This window comes from Tamandua tetradactyla, chromosome 13, assembly GCF_023851605.1.
Source record: "Tamandua tetradactyla isolate mTamTet1 chromosome 13, mTamTet1.pri, whole genome shotgun sequence".
Taxonomy (NCBI): domain Eukaryota; kingdom Metazoa; phylum Chordata; class Mammalia; order Pilosa; family Myrmecophagidae; genus Tamandua; species Tamandua tetradactyla.
Window position 1 is genome coordinate 6,607,104 of NC_135339.1, and position 23,658 is coordinate 6,630,761.

General features: G+C 49.0%; 1 protein-coding gene across 2 annotated transcripts in view; it reads left to right on the forward strand.

The window, feature by feature from the left end:
* Positions 1-6,187: 6,187 nt before the first annotated feature.
* Positions 6,188-23,658, forward strand: part of VSTM4 (V-set and transmembrane domain containing 4) — a 110,524-nt gene continuing 93,053 nt past the window's right edge. For both annotated transcript variants that reach the window (XM_077124650.1, XM_077124651.1), the window contains exons 1-2: positions 6,188-6,252; positions 12,798-13,196. In XM_077124650.1, coding sequence (XP_076980765.1) covers positions 6,198-6,252; positions 12,798-13,196 — 454 coding nt within the window. In that variant the 5' untranslated portion in view covers positions 6,188-6,197. The remainder of the gene's footprint in view (positions 6,253-12,797; positions 13,197-23,658) is intronic.

Consider the following 23,658-nt stretch of genomic DNA (forward strand, 5'->3'; position numbering starts at 1 on the left):
TGAAGAGAGAGTGCCAAGAAGAGGTAAACATGCCTTGCAGATGAGTCTCATCTCATCCTTCCTTTGGCTAAGGGGACTTGGGTCCTTCTAGTTGGAGTAGACCATAATTGTATGTGGGATTGTGTGCGTTTGTGCGTATGTGTGTGTGTGTAGGGGAGTGAAAGGGTGTGGAGGATGGGCAGTCTTGGTTTCCTCTGCCTCAGAGGGAGGTTACTCAAGGTGTTGCACAAAGGACTAGCTCCTTGAATCCTTGTCTCGTGCTAGTGAGGAAGGCTGGCAGAAGCAACCTGCCCTACTTGGCTGGAGGGCTGAACTTGTGCCCTGCAGTAGCCCGGGCTCCTTGGCCATCAGATGGTTTCCCCTTCGGCCAGCCCTGGCTCTATTTGGATTAGGGGTTCTGGGGAGCCTGAGCAGTGCTGACTCAGATTTTCCTGGTCCGTTTCGGTTCCGGCTGGCAGAGAGCAGAGCTCAGCAGACCCCAATGTGTCCAGAGGGAAAGGGCCTTCCTTCTCTGCAAGAGCAGAGTGGATCCAAGAGTAACATCAGGATGGGCAGCGGCAGCCTCCTGGCGTGACGATGCCAAACCAAAGAGCAACCTACAAGCCGGGTGGCAAGCAACGTGCTGACCTCGGTCTGATGCTGCAGACTCAAAAGCCAACTTCTACTTGAATGTGGCCCTTTCAATCTACCAAACCCTTTTCTCACAAAACCGCAGAAGTGCTCATTTGCCCCAGAAGACAAGGCCAGCAATTTCCACTCATCCTCCTTCTCTGCTTCTCAATGGGGGAGACTGGCTTTTAGAGTGCAGGACTGCCCACTGCATTGTGGGGCAATTGGCAGCCCTGGCCTCTCCCCACTAAATGCCACTTGTGTTTCTTCCCATTCATTGTAACAATAAAAGATGACTCATAAATTTCCAAAGACCCTGGGGGTTCAGTATCGCCCTCTTGCTAGGAACCACTGCTGCCTGTCCAAGGAGAGCTCTTTCAACTCCACCACCGACAGTTCCTTATTTAATTAACCCAGAATATTAAGCACCCACCAAGAGGGTGAAGCAGAGAGACCAGACTGGACACTGGCACAGTCAATGCATGTCCACTAGGGTGAGTATGGCCGGTGGTGGAGGAGGGAAGGCCATGAGACCTGCTCCCAGCTCCAGAGTTTCCTGTCCCGATACAAGCCGTTGTTTAGAAAAATCTGAAATACATCAGAGAGGTATCTCTTTACAGTCTTTTCTTTACTTCCTAGGTCTGGTTAGGATGAGAAGATAAAGGGTTTACCTGCTTCTCTTTATGCTTTTTACTTTGAGATAAGATACCCATCTCTTTGAAAGCTGGTCTTAGTGATCAGACCCTCTCGGTTTTCCACCTTCATCTTCTTTCAGCAGCCGCTTGGACTGGCTCCCTCTTTGTCTCTTCAATGATAACTTCTCTTCCCTCCCCCTTCTTCTCTCCCTTTCTGTCTACATTTACTAGTTCATTGATGCACCCCAAAAGCTTTAATTGATAGTCCACCATGTACTGGGTGCAAGGTAGGGTGAATTTTCTAGGGCTCAGCCCTCTTCTTGACTTAGAAAACAGATCTTGGTGATGGCACTCGATCTCACAGCATCAAGTGTCAGCCTGAGGATGGATCCAATCCTTTTCTCTAGCCCTACAGTCACCCTGAGCTACAGACCCCAACAGTCAGTGTGCCCTTTGAGGTCTTCAGCTACCTGGATGGGACCTCTGAGTCTCAATGCCACCCCTGTCCCCAGACTTGCTCTTCCTTGGTGGTCCCTCCCTCTCTGCTGACTTGGGGACATGTGGGACCCTTTCTCCTCCTTCAGGGGCCCCTTCCATCTTTGGAAAGAAGCACAGACTCCTGGGCCTGATGCTTGAGGGTTGCCAGGGCTTTGTGGCAGCCTCTGCATCTTCAGCAAATTCCCAGGCACAGCTGGTCTTTGAGCACCCCCAAGCCATCTGTGGGGCCTGAAAGTCCCATGAGCTCCTTCCTCTTTGCCTTGACATATGCTGTTCTCTTGCCCAGGCTAACCCCCGCCTCCAACTCTGCATGGGGAGCCCTTCCCACCCGCCAGGAAGGTCCAGTTCAAGAGTTGCCTGCACTGTGAACACTTCCTGCAGCAAGAGAAAGAGGGAGAAGGCAGAACCACTCTTTTGGACTTTCCTCCCAAGGAAAGTATATCTGCATTACTGATCTTACTGCTTCAGATGCAAACGAATCATGAAAGCCTTTCTCCCAAAGAATCCCCTCTCTTCCAATCTATAATCTATACTCATAGGCAGATTACTATTTTACTGTTTTTGCGGAACCCTTTGAGAGTAAGTTGCAGGCATTATGGCCCTAAACAGGAAATTCTTCGGTGTGGTTCTACTAAGAGCAAGTACACTCACTTTCACAACCACATTCAGAAAATTTAACATTGCTGTCATATGGAATTAGTCTTTCATTAAAATTTTGCTTATGGTTTCAAAATGTTCTTTTTAGAATTTTTTTTTCCTGATCCCAGATCCAGTCTGGGATCATGCATGACATTTATTTTTCATCTTTTTAAATCTAGGACAACCTTCCTTTCAGTCGTTAAATGCTTCCATTCAATGAAAGTGGGGACGGCTGGGGACGGAGACCTTGAGTCTGACAATCAGCGGTCAGTTCTAAGGTAAGTTTCTTCCTGGTCACTTGCTTAGATAATCTGCCCAGTCCCTCTCAGCTCTTTCATCCCAACCTCTTCCATGTGGAGCCTTCTAGGAATCCCTCGGTTATTTCTTCCCATATCCTGAAAGCTTGCCTTAATTGCTGTACCCAGCCAGCATGCAGAGTAACTGCCACCAGACTGACAGTCATTGCCAGGATCGTGGGATGACATCAATGTATCAGGGTTGCAGAGAAATAGGTTTGGAGAAGATATTTCTATCTAAATATACCATCGGGTTTACAGTTTCACATTTGCTTACCATCTGGGGAAAAAACTTATGCACTCCTCTCCCTTCCCCAGTTTTGCGAGGGAATAATGCTGCAGGTTTCAAATAAGCTCCCTGTTGGGGGTACCTGGCTTTGCCTTCTGTATCAGATGGGCACATCTTTCATAAATATGCTCTCTCCTTTCTTAGCTGCCCCCATCCACCACAGCTGAAAGCCTCTTTTATCCAGTGTCTTCTTTTGGATCGCTCCCTTTGACTGGTAATCCAAGCAGACCATCAGCTGCTTTTAGCTGTAACCTGCTTGTGGAAAACAAGAAGTAGAAGCTCTTAAAGATTACTTGTGTGAATCCAGACTGTAAAACCAAGCATGGAAATGTGCTGACCGCTCGAGAAGGGGGATGTTTGCTCGTCCTTGGTGCTCTCAGTTCTGGGGTATATTTGCTGTGCACAATATCAAGTTGATTACAACACCATGCCACACCGTAACCATGACAGAGTAAAAGGAGACCTCCCGCCCCCACCCTGCAAAGTGACAGTAAATGCATTTATTTTGAGAGAATCTGGATTTCTAAGTTTCATTAAGTGATCACTAGTTGAATTCAGGAATCACTGAGTCGACCCTCCAGGTACCTTAAACATCCACAAAAACCTGGATTAATGTCTGCGGCAGACCAGAAACTGCAGTTGGGTATTTTAGAAGAGATTTTTTTTTTTTAATAATTGGATGAAATCTTCTAACTCAGAAGAAGCTCAGACCTGACAAAGTAAAGCAATGAACAAATAACCCGGCAGAGGGTTTAAAAATTGTCTTAAGTCTGTGCGTGAGCAAGCGGGCAAAGAGAAAGCTCTGGAAGCTTCTGCCAGCTCAGTGCAGAACAATGGAAATACTGAGTGTTGTCTGGGCCGCAGGCTCTGTCTCTGGTGGGGACGAGCATATCCCCTGGCTCCTGATCTTACCAAGGTAATCTGACCGATCACCGGGAAAGCTGAAAAGTACTGACAGCACACACAGCTGAAAACACACTATGTTATGTAGCACAGAACTGCATGAAAAGCACTTTCCAGCCCAAACTTGCCAGCACAGCACCGGTTTTGGCAAAAGGAAAGCAAAGCAAAGGGTAGGCAATTTAGGTTAAAAATGCTGCTTTTAATGTAGGCTCAGTTCTGTAAGGAGAGAGTAATATTTAGAAATGCTTCAATAATCAGAGCAGGAAATGACTTTTCCTAGCCTGTCCCACATATCTAAAGGATTCCCTCTACCTTCTGCCACTGGGAAAGTGAGTGCAAAGGTCAAGATGGGGGGTGGTGAGGGGACCCGTGGTACACCAAACAATTTTACTGCTTACTTAGCACTCTGCTCATGTGGGGTCAGGTCTACATGCACTTTACATGCTATCTTCATTTTTAAAGTGAGGTTCCAAGAGGCTAAATTGCCCAAGGTCCCACAGTTTTTACCAGGAGTGGAGGAGTTGACCTGCTTCTAGAACCAGCATTCCTCTTCCTGCATCCCCTCTCCAGCTCCCAAGCACTGCCTTGGGCTCCAAGGTCCCAGGGAGCTGGCCATCTGCAATTAGATAACCAAGTTTCCATCCAGACTCAGGGATCCAGGGAACTTTGGCTAAGTCTCTCCTCCTGTTGAGTCTGAGTTTATTCATTTGTAAAAGAGTGAGGCTGGGACCTCACAGGGACGTGGGTGCAAAAGAGATCCTCAAGCTCTAGTCCGGAGGTGTTAAAGGGATGCTTGCTGCCCTGCACTGCAGGAGCCAGTCTGTGACCAGTTCCTACCCTCAGCATCAGGTCCAAGGACCGTGGATTCCGCAGGCTCTTTCTCTGGCCCAGCTGAGGGGGACTGCTCACTCCAGGTCTGCTGCCTTCATGCCAGCTCAGCCCCTGCAGTGGGCTCTGCTCCCGGTGAGGGGCTCTCAGTGACTGATCACTGTGAAACCCAGGGAAATGCCCGGGATTCTGGGAGACTCCAAGGGCCTTGCACTCCCTTCCTTGGCTGGGTCCTGGGGCTCAGCACTCTCTCTCCAGCAGGCAGGGCCCCCACTCTTATCTCTTCTCGAGTCCCCACTCTTCTTCCCTTATAGGGAAGGAGGCACACCTGCAGGGTGCCAGCCCCTTTTTCTGGAACCCCACAAGGTCTTCCCTTCCTTGCTCCGGAGACCTTGGATTAACATACCAGCCAGGCTCAGGCCCCAAGTCCAGAGCTATGACCGAGAGACCAAGTGTTGGCTCAGAGTGACCATGGCTGTGTGGCCTTGTCATCTTTTCCCGAGTATGTGACCTGGGTCAGTGCCTTTGTCTGCCTGGCCCCATTTCTTATTAGTGGTGGTGGTGATGATGATGATGGTGATGGTGAGGGGAGCTGACATTCATGGGTAAGGGGAATGATCTCATTTAGTGTTAAAGACTCATAAGTGAAGTACCCCTTTCCCTGGTACACAGATGGAGGAAACTGAGGCATGTGGAGCTTCAGGAGCTTCGCAGCCTGGGGGTGGCACCTGCCACTCAGAGCCAGGGTTCAGTGACATGTTACAAAGTCTTGGCCAGGTCTGGCACAGCAGCCCTCAGTGGACACCTTGACTTCTCTCTCCAGGTCGCACCCTCTCTGAACTCACTTGGGGACGTTCCTTAGTGGCAGCAGAAGAGGGCTCCTGCATCACCCTGCAGTCCCTGGGCTCACCCAGCTTTCTGCTGTAGTAGCCTCAGGGGACCTCTAGCCATCAGTAACCTCAAAACCCGACCAGCCCCTCCGGGGCACAGCCCACCACCCTCCCTGCTTAGGAATCCCTGTGCTTCTGCAAAGAGCCCCAGCCCTAGAGCCTGTTTGCTCATCTGCGAAATGAGGGGGTACAGAGGAGACTCCCACAGGTGGTTGGGTGCAGATCGCGGTGAGGTACCTAGAAGACAGGACACAGCGGCTGGGCAGGCCTCCAAGAGGACAGAGAGGAGCAAGGCGGGGCTGGGGGCGGTGAGGACTGGGGATGAGGGGGTGAGGGTGAGGAGCAGGGGGTCGGGGAGGGTCAGAGGACGGGGAGCGTAGGGGAGAGGCGAGGAGGGGCCGCGGGGCGCGGGGGCAGGGCGAGACCTGGGCCAGGTAGGGGAGGGCCCGGCAGGGGCAGGTGGGGGGCGGGGAGGAGCGGCGGGAGGAGGGCCGGAGGGGCGGGGGCCGGAGCCGGGGCGGGGCGGGGCGGCGCGGGGCGGGCGGGGCGGCGGTGGGCGAGTCCGCGGCCGGCTGCTCCCGCGTCACTGGCGCGGGCGGCGGCCGGGGAGATGCGGCTCGTGGCCCTGGCGGCGGCGGTGCTGCTGGCGCGGGCTCCAGCCCGGGGTAAGCGGGGCGGGGCGGCCGAGGGGCCCGCGGGCGCCCGCGGGGTGGGGCGGCCGAGCGGCGCCGGGACCCCGAGCGGGAGGGGCCGGGCCGGGGACCCCGGGGGACGCGCGGGCCGGGGCGGGGCGGCCCGGGACGAGGCGGCGGCTTGGCCGAGCGGGTCCCCGCAAGCCTGGGTCCCGACCGGGGCCCCCAGAGCGCTCGGCCCGGGAGTGGGCCTGGCCGGCCGCGGGCCCGGGGTCCCCGCTGTCACCGCCGCCACCCCGCTCCCGGGACTCGCCACGCAGTTGGCGGACCGCAGAGACGCTTCCCGATTTTCCGCCGAGGCCGGCAGATGGGCGCGGGGTTTCCCGGTCCCTCGCCGGGATGCTGGGGGGCACCGCGTCCTGGGGCTCCTGCAAAAGCCAGTCCCGACCTCCCGTTTTCCTGCCAAGCGCGCAGGCCTCAGAGGGCAGGACCGAAGCAGGAACGGGCAACCCGGAGTTGTCGTCCCCACAGCTTGTCAGGACACTCAGCTGTTGGCAGGTTAGTCTGGGCATCTGCGTCCCTTAAATCTCTTTGGAAAGTTCCTCAGAAGATGGAGTCGGAGTCCATCGGACCTGGAGAAGAAGTTGGACGTCTGGGACTTGCTCTCCAGTGTTTGAGCATGACCAGGCCTGGGAAAATAGGGCATTAGCGCCTGGAAGAAGAGACCTTTCCTGGCCAGCGGTTGCCTCGGGGGCCACACTGCTTTCAGCTGGGTGTCGCTACTCTCGCCTGTCAATCGCTGAGGAACCGTCCCTTTTAATTCCCAGGGCTGTAACGGTCATGCTGGCTAGAATAAGAGTAATGAAAAAGAATATCAATGGTCCACCTTGACTGAGTGTTTATTAATTACCAAGTGCAGGCCTCCGTATTTATCATTTAATCACCACAATGTAACAAGAGGCAATATTCATATATCCAAGTGCTTTACAAATTTTTAGTCAGTTTATCTTGACAATAACTTCTGATGTAGCTGTTATTAGCCTAGTTTTATAGATGAGGAAACTGAGGCACAGAACACTGAACTGATTGCCTTAAGTCACAAGGCTTGTAGGTGGTGGAGCCTGGAGGCTGGCCTAGACTCTGTGCTTGTCACTCTATGCTGTGCTGCCATTGTCTTGTAAAGAAGGAACTCAGAGAGTTAAATAAACTTCTGAGGGTAGCCCGGCTTCCAAGCAGTGGGGCTGGGATTTGAACCAGGGCTTGTGATGAGAGTCTAAAGAGGAGTGCGTTACAGCTGTGTGAAGGAATGCATCCACGGTTCCTTGGCTAAAAGCATGGCAGGGCTTCCAGAGAACCTGAAGTTGGAAATCAGTGTGCGGGGGGAAACACTTCTTTTCACAGATGTCGCTCATCTTGGCTTACAGCGGTGGGAAGTGTGACTGGGGTTGTGGGGCCAGGCCAGCCCTCGTGACTTGTGTTGACAGCAGGCAGACAGTCAATCAGGATGCTGCTGCTGCTGCCGCTGTAAGTAGCCCGTGGCCTGGGTGTGTATGTGGGGGGCTCTGCCCCATTCCCACCTCTGCAAGAGGACCGCTGTCTGCAGATGGAATAGGTAGTTTTCTGAGAGTCCCAGACTGGCCCCTGGCAGGGCTAACCTGAAACGGCTCTCCCTCCCTACCAAAAATCTCGAGGGTAGGTCTGACCTTGTTGACTCCTCTTCCCCCAGGTTCCACCATAGCCTCTGTGATTGTGGGTGCTGTCGGACAGGGTGACCCCCAGGCATCTGACTTTTGGAGGTCAAGTGTATTCTCATGTTTCAAGGAGACCTCAGGAGCTCAAACTTTTGGATTTACAGACTTTTAGAGGGTACTCTGTCTGGTGCCCAGGTCCACGTTTCAGAAAAATAGCAACGTCCTGTGCTGCAGCGTACTCTGCACGGGTGACACATACCTCTGTGTGCTGTGCACACGCAGCCTCGTGACAGTCCTTGAAGGGACGTCCTTCTAGACCCACTTGTACTTAAGCCCGAGCCAGTAAACACTGCATTTTCTATCTTTCCACCAACTGAACTCAAAGGGTCACTTACAGGCTGACTGACTATGCAATTTATGAGATCCAGTGCAAAATGAAAACCTGGGGCCTCTGTTCAAAATGTCACTGTTTCTCGACAGTGACAGCAGAAATTAAACCAAGTGCGGGGCCCTGAGTGACTGCAGGTCCCATGCCCCCGAGGCCATCTGCTGATCTCTCTTTCAGGGCATGCAAAGTGACAGGACATTTTAAAGATGTTTCTCTTTGGAGTCTTCCACTCTGCATGCCAGGCATCATTTCCCTGTTTTTCAGATGAGGAAATGGAGACTGAGGGGCTTACAGCTAACATTGCCAGATCTCCTGCCCAGGCTGGTCAGACACTGAGCCTTGGCCCCCCACCTGGTCCCCCTGAGTCTCTGCTTTTATGTGGGTGTCTCATATTTTCTCCCCTGCTGGTGGCTGAGGTGCCTAAGACCAGTGTGGGACACCCCGAGCAACTGCAAAAGGGAGCTTGGTAAGGCGGCAGGAATTCACTGCAGCAGGAATCCCCATCTTAAGTTATATGCCTTTCCTGCCACCCTTGTCCTATTTCTCCTTTAAGAACTGGCCTTGGAGCCCTGCGTCGGGTGGAAAGTCTCTCCAGAGGCTGATGCAGTGGCTCTCTGCCCAGGGCCATGGTACGGCCTACTGGAAGGCACTGAGCTTCCCCTTTCCAGAATGTACAGGCTCTTCCTGCCTCAGGACCTTTGCACAGACCAGACCTTCCCCTAGAAAGATCTCCCTAACAGCTATCCTGCACTTCAACAGCCTCCAGCTTGTATTTACATCCCCAGGGGCTCCTCCCTGAACCCACAGACTAGATCAGGCTCTGGCTGTCCATTGCTTAAGCGCTGCACTTTTTCTCTGGACACCAGCGAAAGGGAGCAGGAACTCTGAGGTTCCAGGAGTTTACGTCCCTCATCAGTTCCCTGGAATTTGGGGTCGGCATGCAAGAAGTTAAATCCTTCAGCCAGATGACCTCAGCAGTCCTCTGTCCTAGGCCAGTCCTAGGCCAGGAAAGGAGAGAGCCTGCCCAGCCGCAGCTACTCTGAAGGGGTCTGACTTTTGCTTCCTTTAGCTGGTGCAGGGAGGGGCCTGGGACACACATCTGTGAACCCTGTCTTGTAGTTGAGTGTGGCCCATACTTGCTCAGCCTGTTTCCCCACCCTGTGAGGCCTGTGTACTCTGTCGTTCACACTTAGATCCAAAAGAGAAAGGCCTGGTCCCCCACGGTTGCCACTTGTTAGTCAGCCTGGCTCCAGTACTTCCCATCATCCCGACTCCTGCTGATGTTTTTTCTGCTGAGCCATGTGGGACCGGTGATTGCAGTGGGGCAGAAGCTGAGTGACAGCCTCTCTCCTTTTAATATTTCTGGGCACTGTCCTCTATTTGCATCTTCTCCCCAGCCTCCCACTGTGGGACTCTGCTGGCTACATGCACTTGAGCTATGTTTGAGAATATAAAGGGGCCACACTCCATGTCAAGGGGGTGAGTTTTAACTGCAGCATCCATTTTACTAAGAAAGCTCACATGAGGCATGGGGACCCCCTGCAACCTTTCGAGCACGTGGCCTCCAGCAGAGCTTCAAGACGTGTGAGTTCATGGGCATCTCGGTTTCCGTACATGCTGCCCGTTCCCTCCTGTTGAGAGTAGGTGCAAATAGCTGGCCTGGTGGCAGGTGTCTGGCCTGAGGTGAGCCTTCTGTGAGCAGGGTCTGGGCACTTAGTGGGAGAAAGATGTTTGAGTAATTTGTTAGAGAATATGGGGCTCAGCGAAGGCAGAGAGATGCACCTATAAATGCAAAGGCAAATGCAGCTTCGAAAGCTAGTTTAGTCCATTCCCTTCCATGGCAGCTGGCCTGAGCTGCAGGAGTGGAAGGGTTACTATTTGCCTCCAGGATGGAATCTGACCTCCCATGGGGATTGGAGCACTTGGCGCTTCTCCTGGTTTCAGTCACTATAAATAATTGCTCCATCATGCGGCATTGATGGGAGGGGACTGGGGCATGGGGTCCAGGCCATGCTCTCATCCCACCCATATTGTTTCAATTTCCTGCCTTCCCCAACGCTTCTTGACTCCAGTGGGGAGCTCTTGGAGCAGGCTGTGGGTGGACTTATATTCTGGAAACCAGCTGCTCCATTTCTGCTGCTCTCAGCTTGCTGAAGCCCTAGGGCCCTGTTAGCATGCGGTGGACCTGTGATTCCCAGGCTGTGCTGTCACTCTCCAGATAGCAACTACCTCGGGGCTCTGGCATGATCATCAGACCTGACTTCTGCAATTGGGCCCACATGTTCTCGGGCTAAAGTCCTGCCCAGTTAAGTTCGTATGGCTTGTGCATGAGATGCCTGCCAGCTGGATGAGATGCCCACCTGCAGGGGTGATGATAGAGGACCATCTCTCTCCATTTGCCCATGTGGCTTCTGTTCACAATGAGATTGTTACTAGAAAGCTCTTTCCTTGGCTACCTGTTGACCTGATAGACTGCTCCAAGCATCTCTCTGGGCTCGCTTTTCCCCTTGTCGTTGTATACATGTAGTGCCTCATTCCTATCTACAGGAGCTTAGAGTCTCCTTGATAGCCAACCTTTTTCTTCTGAATTTATTTCCATCTTATTTTTTTAAGGTATCAAAAGCCTCTCGTGGTGTGGTTGGCTGAATAATGGATCCCAAAGACATCCACGTCTCCATTGGCAAATGGGAAATAGCCTTGCAGATGTGATTAAATTAAGAATTTTGAGATTAGGGAGATAATCCTGGATTATCTGGGTGGACTAGTGTCTCACTTCTAAGAAATAAGAAAGAAAAATTGTCCCCCAAATCATATCTCTTGAAGTGTTTATTGAATCAGTAGTGGAAACCATAGAAGGGGATGGTCTTTTTTACTGATGTTGACCTTACTGCCTGGAACATAAAATGAAAAGTATTTTTTACATGACAACACATCCTCCCCCCAGGACCTGGCTTTGTTGACTCCCAGCCTCCCTGTCAAATGTTCAAATCCCTCTTGATTCTTTTTTCCTCTTTCCCCTCTGTTCACCTGAAGCCCTGACTAGGGTTCAAGGCTTTTGGTGACTTTTTGGCATATGGGGTTCAAGCACCTTCTTGTGATGAGGAGGTGATTTTGGCATATGGGGGGGGGGTGAAAGCTTGCATTTTGGGATGACCCCTAGGGGCACATTTGTACAATGGATTGGCAGTGAATGGTGCTTCCTGAAATGTCCACTTGGCAGTATCTGGTGGGGATACCGAGATGGATGAGATGAGAGCCCTGATTGGACAGAAAGAGGTTCTGGGGCAACCTTTGCAAAGAGAACTTTTCAAGTCTAGTGAGCTCCAGTGAGCTCTAACAGGTCCCAGGGAGCTCCAAGGAACTCCAGGGGCAGCATGGCCATCTTGCACCACCCCAAGGTGTCCCATCTACCTTGTCTCCTAGGAGAAGGTATCAGCCCTATGCTTTTTTTTAAACATGGGCAGGCACTGGGAATCGACCCCAGGTCCTCGGGCATGGCAGGCAAGCTCAGCCCTACGCTTTTGCGGGTCTGTATTGGCCGGGCTGGTCTGGGTGGGCACCGGGGTGACACCGTTGAAGGTCAACCTGAGAACAGAACAGCAGCATCTTTTAGGGAGTTGGGAGAGTCTCTTGATCCTTTTTTGTTTGTGTTTTACTCCTGCACCAACTCTGAGACCATGGATGTTGACTCCAAAAGGACTTAAAACTGGGAACCTCCTGTGGTTCCAGCTCACTGGGATGAGTTCAACCCCCCACCCAAGATAATCTTCCTGGGCTGCAGTTGAAATAGCTGGACCAGGGAAAGGAGCCCAGGAAAAGGTCAGCTGGGAGCCCGGGGTGGCCCTGGGTGGACAGGCCATTGGACAAGTGACCACAGCACTGCTGGAGAGCAGGCAGAAGCAGGAGAGGCAGGGGGATGTGAGGTGGGCAGGAAGTTTTCAAGAAATCCAACTCAAATCCTAGAGACTCAAAAGCCCAAATTTTAGGTGACGTCTGAATCGTAGATGTCAGCGGATAATTTTAAAAATAAAATAAAAAATGCCTGGGTTCAAGCAGTCAGGGCGTGTTTTGGCATTTATGAAGACTCAAGGGCTTATCTCAGAGATGAGGAAATGGGAGCCCCCAGAGATTCAGCCCCCCCGAGAGTCCCTTCTTCTGGCCGAGAGTGAGCACAGAAGGCAGCAGCGGCAGCCCGCCCTTCTGGTAATGCAGAGCCCCAAGAAAATGAACCCCTTGAGGCATTTCTCCAGCTCCAGGAGAGAAGCACACTTTTTATCCACAGGCTAAAAGGGGCTAAAAGGCAGGGGTCACCTTTCATCCTTCTTGCATGTGAGCATCCCCTTATTGCAGCACCACTTGTTGAATTTTTGTTTGTTTGGGAAGTGCATGGACCGGGAATCGAACCCGGGTCTCCCGCATGGCAGGTGAGGATTCCACCACTGAACACTACCCTCGCACCCCCCTCCATTACCTTTTTCCCTTCCCTTCTTTCTCTGCAGAAGTCTGTGGGGCCCTCAACGTCACCGTGTCCCCGGGGCCCGTGGTGGACTTCCTGGAGGGGGACAATGCCACCCTTCTCTGCCACGTCTCACAGAGGAGGCGGAAGGACAGCTTGCTGGCCGTGCGCTGGTTCTTTGCGCTCTCCGGCTTCCAGGAGACCCTGATGGTGAAGATGACGAAGCTCGGAGTGGTGCAGTACTACGGCAACTACAGCCGCAGCTCCCACCGCCGGAGGCTGCACCTGCGCGAGGAGAGGCGGGGGGTCCTGTACCGGCTCTCGGTCCTGGCACTCCGGCCCGCGGACCAGGGCCGTTACATCTGCAAAGCCCAGGAGGTCAGCAGGCTCCGAAACAAGTGGACGGCGTGGTCCAATGGCTCGTCGGCCACGGAGATGAGAGGTAAGGCCGGTCCGGTCCCCTCTGCCAGGCTGCCATGCGGGGGCCACCAGGAGGGCTCTGGCAGCATCGATGAGCCCCACTGGCGACGGGGACGCAGAAGGGACCTTTATCTGGGCGTGGGGACTGACACGTGTTGTAGACGGGGGAGCAAGGAGAGAACAGGGTGTGTCCACCCCCATGCCACCCAACCCAGCCTTCTGGGCAAAACCTCTCCATGTGTGGAATTTGGAATGGCTGTGTGCCTCGCTGCTGGGGCAGGACTGGGCAGCCTTGACCTCTGTGGCTGGGGGCTCTGGACAACTGCAAGGGAGGCACCAAGGAAGAATCCTGAGAGTGGGGCAGCCGGGTGGCTCTGAGCTATCCCAGGGCATGCTCCAAGCCTCACCAAGAAATGCACCTGGAAGAGGGTAGAGGAGCCAGGTAGCCTGCCCTCCTGAGATAGATGGGGGGTTGGGTGCAATTCCGGTATAATTTCCGTTATACCTGAAAATCCTTTGATTGCTCTGAATTTGAATTTGATCTGGCTTGAACGCAAATGAACCTGAATTGTGATCAGGAGAATCACGAAGCAAAGCCGGTAGCCCCAAGCTTGAGAAATAATCTAAATCTATTTTATACAGACAATATAATATTTTTATGTTGCAAGCCAGGACAATTATTCAGTTGCTCAATTGAATAATTTGGTAGGCCTTAGTGGTGTTGTTTGCATGGGCTTTTTTTTTTGGCTTTGGTAGGCATCAGGAATCGAACCCGGGTCTCCGGCATGGCAGGAGAAAACTCTGCCTGCTGAGCCACCGTGGCCCGCCCATTGCATGGGCTTTTTTGAAGAGAAAAAACTCAGCTGTGATAGGTATTTTTAATGTCGTATATGAATACAGGGAATTTTAACGTAGGTAATTGTTATGAATAATCTTTAAAGTAGTCAGACTTTGCTTGTCTTTGGAGTTTGCTTGTAATGTTCTTAAGCATGGAATGATGTATTATTTAAAATGCTGTTAGGCAAATTAATATAAGAAAACAAATGACTGTTAGTATAAATATGTATTTTGGCACAGAAAGCAAAATACATCAGATGCCCAAGGGCTATGGAGGAAATCCACTCTGAACATCACCTAGTTCTTTGAAACATAAGACCTTCTATATATCTTTTTTATTTTTCTCTCACAGTATATTTTAGAACCATATCCTAACTCTCTTGGCAGTGATCAAAGTGATATTCTCCCATTTTGAATATTTAAAAAGGTTCACTGCCTTCACGTAAGCAGAATCGTCTGGTTTTTTACTTAGTGTGTCCTTCCTTTCAGCGTGTGAAGCTGGGTTCCTTCTACAGCACTTATTTGGGTGCTTGCTCCGAAAGCTGGAGGCAGTTTGTAAGACGTCACTGGAAAGAAAAACCCTTCTCCTACTTCCTCTGGTTCTCTCCCTCCACTCAAAAGGCCCCTTCTCTTCTCTCTCTTCTTCCCCTTCCATCTCCTATCCCTCCCATTTCATTCGCCCGCTTCTCTCCTCCCCTCTCCTCTCTGGCTCGCTCACTGGCCCTCATGTTACCCCCCCAAAGCTGGCCTCACTTGGATGCAGTTCGGGGCTCACAGCACAGTGGAGTTTCGCTTGTTCCATCGGCTTGGCCCCAGGGTCTGCAGCTTCTCACGCTACCTTGGCCTTTTCCAAACCAAACACTTGGGAAGAAGTGAGCGTACCTTTTAGTGTTCTATTTTGGCTTCCAGGTGACTCCGACCTAGGACATTAAGGGAAGATAATCCCATAAAAACGGCCCACACTAGATTGGCTTGTCAGGGTTGGCATGTGTTTGCCCCAGGCAGGGGTGACTGGGTGAGTGTGAAGAGGCCACATGCTGTGTCTGCCCTGGGCAGGGCTGCGGGTCCTAGAGACCCACCTTTCCCTGGGGCCCTTGGCCTTGCTTATCCCCCTTGGCATATTGGCCTCTAGTCCTGTTTTCTCAAACCTCCACCTCAGGTTAATAGTTGTTACTTGGAGAACAAAAATAGCAGCAGAGAAAGTTCTGTGGGCACAGGTGTTAGGGTTCAGGAGTATAAGTAGGAGTTCTCTGAAGTGTTTTGGAGAACTTTTTCCCACCACATCTCAGAGTCTCTCTTTTCTGACTCTTCACTCTGTTCTGTCTTCACTCTGTTTCCCTCCTCCCGTCAGGACTCTCAAGCCATCCATGGGAGAGGGGGATTTTCCTTGGAAACTCCTTTCTAATACTGCCTCTTCCCCTCTACTCCTTGGAAATAGACTTAACCATGTTCGCCTCCCTGTCAGATGACATGAAGTTTCTTGTCTTTCCTGGTGAATCTAAGAAAGAAGGGTATGGTGCATGGTCTCTTCTAATTTTGTAGCTGCAAGCCCCTGGTGCAACAAGTGAAGGCTGGCTTGTGTTTATACATGCAAAGAGTCAATGTAATGCTTTGTGAGTGCTGGCTTTCATTATTATTTGTCCTAATGTCCATGGGTTGGTTTTTTTCGGTTGTAAATATAATAGAGTTTAATTATAGAAAAAATGGAAAATACTAAAAGCGTTTAAACAAATTTTATATAAATTACTTATGCTACCTTCTCCCCCCAGACATAACTTACCACTTCAGTGTCAGCGCTTCCAATAGTTTTTACACAAATAAAAATTGAAAACCTGATTTCACTCATTTGTTCTGTGATCAGCTTTTTCTCCCATAACTAAATATCATGCATGTTTTCCCAGGTTGTTAAATGTGTTCCCACAACGTAATTTTTACTGGTAGCATAGTATTCCATCATGTGAATGTTCCATAATTTAGATTCCAGTTATCGTTTCTGGACATTTTGGGGATTCCAAATCCTTGTCTGTAAATCTCCATGACTGTCCTTGTCCCTAGAAAAAAGTATTGGAAATAAGATTTCTGGGTGCAAGGTATACCCATTTTAAAGATTGGTACATATTGATAAGTTGATCTCTAGAATGGTTAATGAATTTATATTTCTGCCAGCACTGAGAGTGACCCTTTTGCATGCACTGGTCCACATAGTATATCTTTTGAAGATGATGATGATGATGGTGATGGCAATGAATGCTGGGAACAGAGTCGACCCTCAGATGAATAAATGAAATGATTAGCATCTCTTGTGGGGAACTTTTGGCGGAGGTGCTGCTTTGCGGACGATGTCACCCTATCTGGGAAACTTCACCTCTCTCTACTTTGGTTTGTCCCAACTCTGTGTCATATTCAAGATCCCACGTCCATCCTCCCACTGAACTTCCACTGGTTCTTTCTTGACCACCCACGCATGATATCCTGGGCTTCTGTCTAAGCACGGTCCTTACAACATTGTGTTGTCCCTCCATTGTTTCTCTAAGCTTCTATGACTCAGAGATGGATGTCAAAAACTATTATACATCCAAGCGTCCAACAAGGTAGGAGCTGAAATGTGAAAGTCGGTCTCTCCTTTTCCCACTTCCACTCCTGTCCCCAGAGGGAATCATTGTCAACACTTTGGTTCATATCTTCGAGTCCCTCTCCTATATATTGACATTTATGCACACCCCCACACCCCCACACATATATTTGAACAGTATGCTTATTGTTTTATAACTGTTGATATACTGCAAGTGTTTATCTGTAACTAATATTATGCAGCATGGAGATGCTAAACTGCAGTCAATCATTCTTCCAATTTTCTCAGTCATTCTCTTAACATCTCTGGATGTTTAGAAAACTTCCAATTTTTTGCTGATACAGTGGCATAATACAGCTGATACACCTTCAGTGTCATTCGTGTACACATTTCCAAGTACTTTGATGGTTAGATTCCTGGAAAGGGAATTGCTGGCTATGCATGTTTATGCATATGCTGTCTAAGACTCTACATCTTTAACATTTTAACAGACCATGCCAAAACTGTCTGCCAAAAGATTTTACAAAAATAATTTATACTCCAGTGATCATTGCATGATAGTGTCTGTTTCCCTGCAGCCTTGTTAGCGTTTGATGTTAATCTTTCCATATTTCATTGATGTTTTAATTTGTATTCAATTGTTAGTGAGGCTGAATACCTTTTCGTATGTTTTTCTGTTGGGTTGCTGTCTTTTTTCATATATATGTTTTTCTGATCATTAATTATTTAGTGGTTTATTTTGTAAATGTTTCTTCCTGTTTCTAACTAGTCTTTCCACTTGGTTTGTTTTAGCTTATCATTTAGATATTTCACATTTTCAAGAAATGTAAACTATTTCTGTAGTCACATATGCCACTTTTCCTTCACGGCATTCATTTTTTTCCAGTTGTCTTTTTTTATTGAGATGTGATGGGCATTCAATAAAATGCACACGGTACTTTGTTTTCACATGTAAGTCTGTAAGGTATACCCTATCTGAAGCTTATGAAATGTTTTCCATATTTGTCTCTTATACTTTTAATGGATCAAAATGAAAATTTCACTCATTTTTTTGGAGTTTTGTTTCATATAAGATTTGCAATAGTTAATTTAACGTTTTTTTTTTTTTTCCAAATAGCGATCCTGTTCTCCCTAAATTATCTGTCAAACAGATAAAATTGCAACTGTTTCGATATGCCATCTTCTCATAAGTTAAATTCCTATATGTAACAATTCTGGATTTTCTATTGTACAGAAGTACAGCTGTACTTCACCAATATAGCACCATTTAAATTATTATTTTCCTATTGGGAAAGCCATTGGTATTAGCCTGGCAAGCCATGTTTCCAGTGAACTGTCAATGTTCTTAATAATTTACCTTTCCTCTTTTTAATTTCTTCAGAACCCTGATGTTTAAAATCCATTCTAGAAACTTGTCAGAGAGAGATGAAAAGCACATGAACTCCGTTTATAACCCTATTTTCCTACTTATGTTTTGTAAAATCAGGACACTTGCATGCCTTTAGCCAGTGTCCCCTTTCCTGGTTTCCAAGCTGTCTCGCTTTTCCTTAGCTGGGCTTCCTTCTGACCTCTGAATGGTCACCACTTAGGAGAAGTCAGGGGTTCTTCTCTGAAGGAGGGAGGTGATAAGAATGCTATAAGATTATGGTCAGTAAGCCTCCTGGCTGCAAAAGGTCATTACTGGGAAAGCCCACTTGGCCAGTTGTTGAGTAAATTAAACCCACAGATATTATGGGGGTGCCCAACTTAGTTGATTAAAGTCTAGCAATTTGGGAATTTCAATTGTTTATTACAGTGGAGTCAAGTCTATTATTGTAATAGCGCCCATCCAAACCTCCAGTACTTTGATATATTCTTTCTAGTGGGCGAGAAAGGGTTGGAATTCCAAGGCACGTCGAGGGCTCTGTGTCTAAGCTGCAGCCGGCCTCATTCGTGCCTGTCCCCGAGAGAGTGGCCTTCCAGGGTCCAGCTACTTGGTCACGTGCTTGTAAAATGTTTTTACTAATACCGTGACAAATGAAAAAGAACAGTGAAAACCCAAGACCAAATCACATAACAAACCCACCCCTATATCTGATATTTGCTGTCTTATTTGCTTTATGTATTTTTGGGTTTCTCAGATGTCTTTTTTTGCCCTTGAGGATGTTTGTGTGGTGATTTAAAAAAAAAAAAGAATCAAATTGCTACAACAAAAATCTACACTAATATATGAACGTATTATGTTTTTTTATTCCCAACTTTGGTTGGAAGTATAGGCTTGAGCATAAAGTGGCCAGTTTTATGCTTTAACTGTGCAAATTAATAATAAGCATGGTGGGTGTTTGGGCTCACCAACGCTGCTGTAGCAAAGTGCGACAGGCTGGTCGGCTTAAACAACAGGGATTGATTATCTCACAGTATTGGTGGCCGGAAGTTCAATGTCAGGGTGCAGATGGGACCCTGCATCCTCCAGAGTCTGCCTGCCGGGTTCTGGGGGTGGCCTCAGGCTCCGCTGTCTCTCTCCTCACCAGTCTCCTCTCCCAGGCCCTTATTTCCTCTGCTTATAAGGACCCAGTTGTATGGTGTTCTCATTTGCTAGCTGCTGGAATGCAATATACCAGAAACAGAATGACTTTAAAAAAAGGGAATTTAATAAGTTACTAGTTTTGAGTTCTAAGGATGAGAAGATGTCCCAGTTTAAACAAGTCTATAGAAATGTGCATTCTAAGGCATCCAGGAAAAGATACCTTGGTTCAAGAAGGCCGCTGAAGTTCAGGGTTTCTCGCTCAAGTGAGAAGGCACATGGCGAACACAGTCAGGGCTTCTCTCTTGGCTGGAAGGGCACATGGCGAACACGGTGCCATCTACTAGTTTTCTCTCCTGGCTTCCTGTTTCATGAAGCTCCCCGGGAGGTGTTTTCCTTCTTCATCTCCAAAGCACTGGCTTGTGGACTCTCTGCTTCGTGGTGCTGCAGCATTCTCTGCTCTCTCTGAATCTCCTTCATTCTCTGGTGTTTCCTCTTTTATAGGACTCCAGAAACTTATCAAGACCCACTCAAACAGGTGGAGACATGTCATCACCTAATGCAGCCTAACAACCACTCTTGATTAAATCATATCTCCAGGGAGATGATCTGATTACAGTTTAAAACATACAGTATTGAATAGGGATTATTCTGCCTTTATGAAATAGGATTTAGATTAACACATGGCTTTTCTAGGGGACATACATCCATTCAAACCAGCACATGGGGGATGAAGACCCACCCTGGGTCTGTTTGGCCCCGTCTCAATAGGATCTTCGAAGACCGTGTTTGCAAATAGGTTCACACCCTCAGGACTGGGTGGGGGCTCAGGGCTGGACGGTGTCTGTATAGGGGCCGTGCTTCAGTCCGTAGCAGTGGAGAATTGGGCGTCCTGGAGAATGGGGAGTATTAAACTGGTGTTCATCTGCAAACTGTGTATGGGTGAGGTGGGAAGTGGTGCTGTGCTTCCGACTGAACAGTGGCACCATGTGACGTGTAACAATGCGATGGAAATGAGAAAAGAAGGGGCGAGTCTTTGGAAGACAGTGGAGCAGTGGAACCTTGCGTGGCTTCCTGTAGAGAGCCTGTCATACCAGATGAACTTGTCAGTGTCATTTCTGTCCCAAAAGGTAGAAGGAAATGCCAAGAATGCGGTACAGTTTCTTCCATTGCCCATGCCAGGTGGCTGTTACAGGGCAAGATGCACTAGATAGAAAACGGATCGAGAGACCGTAAGTGACACAGGCCTTGGAATCGCTGGAGAGGCATCGTGGAAAGCACCAGGGTCAAGGTGAGGCTTGATTTCGCTTAATTGTTACATCCTTAACATTGAAAAAGGAGCAGACATCGTCCTAATGAATTTTACAGAAAATAAACAAAATTGGGAAATCTTCCCAACTTCAGTGAGGACTGAAATGTAATAAAAATGAATCCAGAGAGGTGGGAAATGCAGGCAGGAAATAACAAAATGAGATCTAGTTTGGAAAATGGCAGAGTGATACATTTGGGGAAAACACATCTCAGACTGTCACCAGGAGGCCAGGAGACTCTCTCTGCAGAGGGAGCCTGGAGTGACGATGAAGGGGAATTGGATGCACCTCTGCAGTGCGACGTGGCAGCGAACACGGCCAGCACTGCTTCTGTCCACGGCCGGAAGGGCCGGGCGACTCTGAGAAGGCAGGTGACACAGGGTGAGATCACCGCGGGGATGGCCCAGCTGGTGTTAGGAGTGTCATTTCTAGGAAGATAGGCTCAAATGAGAGAAGAGGGACAACACGATAAGAACACGAGCCGCAGCCCTTAAGAGGTGTGATCCGTTCACTCAAGGAAGGTTTTGCTACTAAGTGACAAAATTATGATGAAAGTCATAATATTCCGAAAATAATATTGGCAACGATGTTCAGTGGCATTCAGTAAATTTACTTCTCCTTCCCTCGATGGGCATTGAGCACCAGCTGTGCCGGGTCCTGTGCTGGGGAATTTCATTGAGGAATACGAGGCTGGAACTGATGCTGGTGGCTCGTGCAGGCAGAGATGGAGCAGGGGGCTGCAGGCAACAAGCGAGCTTCTCAGGGGACACAGTGAGCAAAGACCCTCACCACTGGTCCGGGATGGCTGGGTCATCAGCTGGGAGGCAGGGACTGGCCATAGGTGGATCTTGTCTGGAGCGCTTATTCTGCAGAGCTCCAACTGAAGAAAAGAATCACCGAGCCCCAGTGGTTAACAGGAAGACATTGATTGTACTATAGCACTGCCAGAGGCAAATAATTTGTGTGTGTGTTCAGGGGAGGGACAGGGGATCAGCGGTAGTTTTGATTTGATAATTGGTGACGCTCTGTTTGCTGGTTCTATGTCATCATGGGCCCCTGAAAACTTTCTAAAACTGAGACTGCTGCTGATTGTACAACCAAGCCAGGACCTTGCAAGACATGGTTTGTTTATTTTCAACATTATCCATGATGCCTAATGGATGGAGAGAGCTGAAGGATAAAGTGACTGAGAAGCAGAATGGTGAACTGTGATCCGTTTATATGATGGAATATGGTGCAGCTTCAGAAAGCATCAAGAGGCATGCAACAAACTCAGTAAACCTCGGGGACAATGTGTTGTGCAAAGTAAGCCAGAAACAAAAGAAAAAATACGCTAAGGTCTCTTTCAGAAATACTTATAAGAAAATTGAAGCCTAGATTTTAAGCCCTTATAGCTGCCACACTTAGTCTGGAGTTGTAAATGTATTTCTAGGTTCTGAGACGCTAGCTATACACGTTATCAGCTGGTATTTCCCTGGAACTTAAGAGTAACTGTGTGATGCTTAAGACCCAGGAGTGGACAGCTGCAGCCCTGAAAGTTAGCATAGCTACATATAACAACAGCTTAAGTTACCAAAAGAGAAATCAAACCTCAATTAGAGTTAAAAACAAAGCTAGTTTGGCTGGGACTAAGGTAAATCAGAATACAGGGTAAGAGATGATAGTGTATGTCCGCTAGACCTTCACGTACTGTGTGGGGCCAAAGGCAGAGAGGCTTATTATGTCTAAATCAACCTGTCTGGACAGCTCATTTAAACGATCCAAACTTCTGGAGTCGGGAACAGGAAGAAGGCCTTGTAATTCTGTATAGCTTATTGTAACACCAGACTATGGTGGGCTGATAATTAAAAGGTATTGGTAGAGTCCCTTGAGGGTCCAACAGGGAATACATATATATATAACTATGAAACTTTCCCATCTGGGAAACCCCGGCTATGGGTACCCCCTCAACCATTAGACACTCCCAAGAAAATAGGCCAAGCCCTTGATTTTGATGCTTGTGCTTATGAAACTTATTTCTGTAGGGGAGAAGCTAAGACTACTCATAATGAGGCCTATGAATATTTCCAGGAAACCTCTTTTGTTGCTCACTTGTGGCCTCTCTCTCTTTCTTTAAGCCTTACCCTGCAAGGAAACTCATTAACCTGCCCCGTAACATGGAACTTGACATTCAGGGGTGAGAATATCTCTGGCTATATTGGGCATGACTCCTGGAGATGAATCTGGCCCTAGCATTGTGTGATTGACAATGCCTTCCAGACCAAAAGTGGGAAAAGAAGTGTAAGAAAATAAGGCTTCACTGGCCAAGAGTGATCAAATGGAGTCAAGAGGCTATCTTATGCAAGCTTCTGTTAAATAGCACTAACTGCTGTGGTTTGCTAACCCCCAACTAACTGCACTCCTGTTGACTCTTAAGAACACCTGTGGCTTGAACTAAGCCTCTAAAAAGGTTTCATGCACTAGGTTTGCCTTCCTGGAACATATAATTCCCAGAGGTCTCTTAGGTCAGATAAATCCTGAAACCTAGAGGGACCAGCCTCTGCAAGATTATCAATTAGTTACATCCCCCTATCCTTTAGTGTTGATACCCTTTCTCAAAATGAAAAGATCAGGATGGGCATTGCCCAAAGATCCCTATAGATTGAGAGAATCTCTGCATTTGGCCATGGAAAGCTCATGAAGCCTTAAAGTTTTCAGAGGAATCCCTCTGTTGGCTGTGTGGGGGATGGATTTGGGGGGCCAGATTTGAGGGTGAGGAAGCAGAGTCTTTTGTAGATGCCTGGGCTTGAAATGGTGAATTTAGCAGTAGGAATGGAGTGACAGTAAGAGACTAAATGAAAAGTATTTAATAATTGACTGGATGTGGGGAGGGGTCTAATGCGGTTAGTATGAGGGGCCAGAACAGCTGAGGAAGAGATGGCCATAGGGGACGTTTAGGATTGAGAGTGCGTTGGCTGGGGGACGCACCCATTAGAGGTCCCACAGCTGGGGACATGTGAGTTGAGGCACCTGTCTGATCTGACTGGGGAAAGTTGATTCTGAGTCTGGTAGGTGAAACCATGGGGGTGGTAAGATTCCCCAAAGACTAGGAGCCAAGGATGGACTCTGAGGAAACACCAACACTCAGGGCAGTGGAAGGAGCTCCCTGGGCTCTGGTCTGTGCTGGGCAGGGTTGTTCTGGGCCAGCTCAGTGGAGGGTGAAGGTGCAGGGCACTTTCCCAGGAATCCTGAGGGTCAGTCTTTGGGAAAGGCAGAGGAGGAG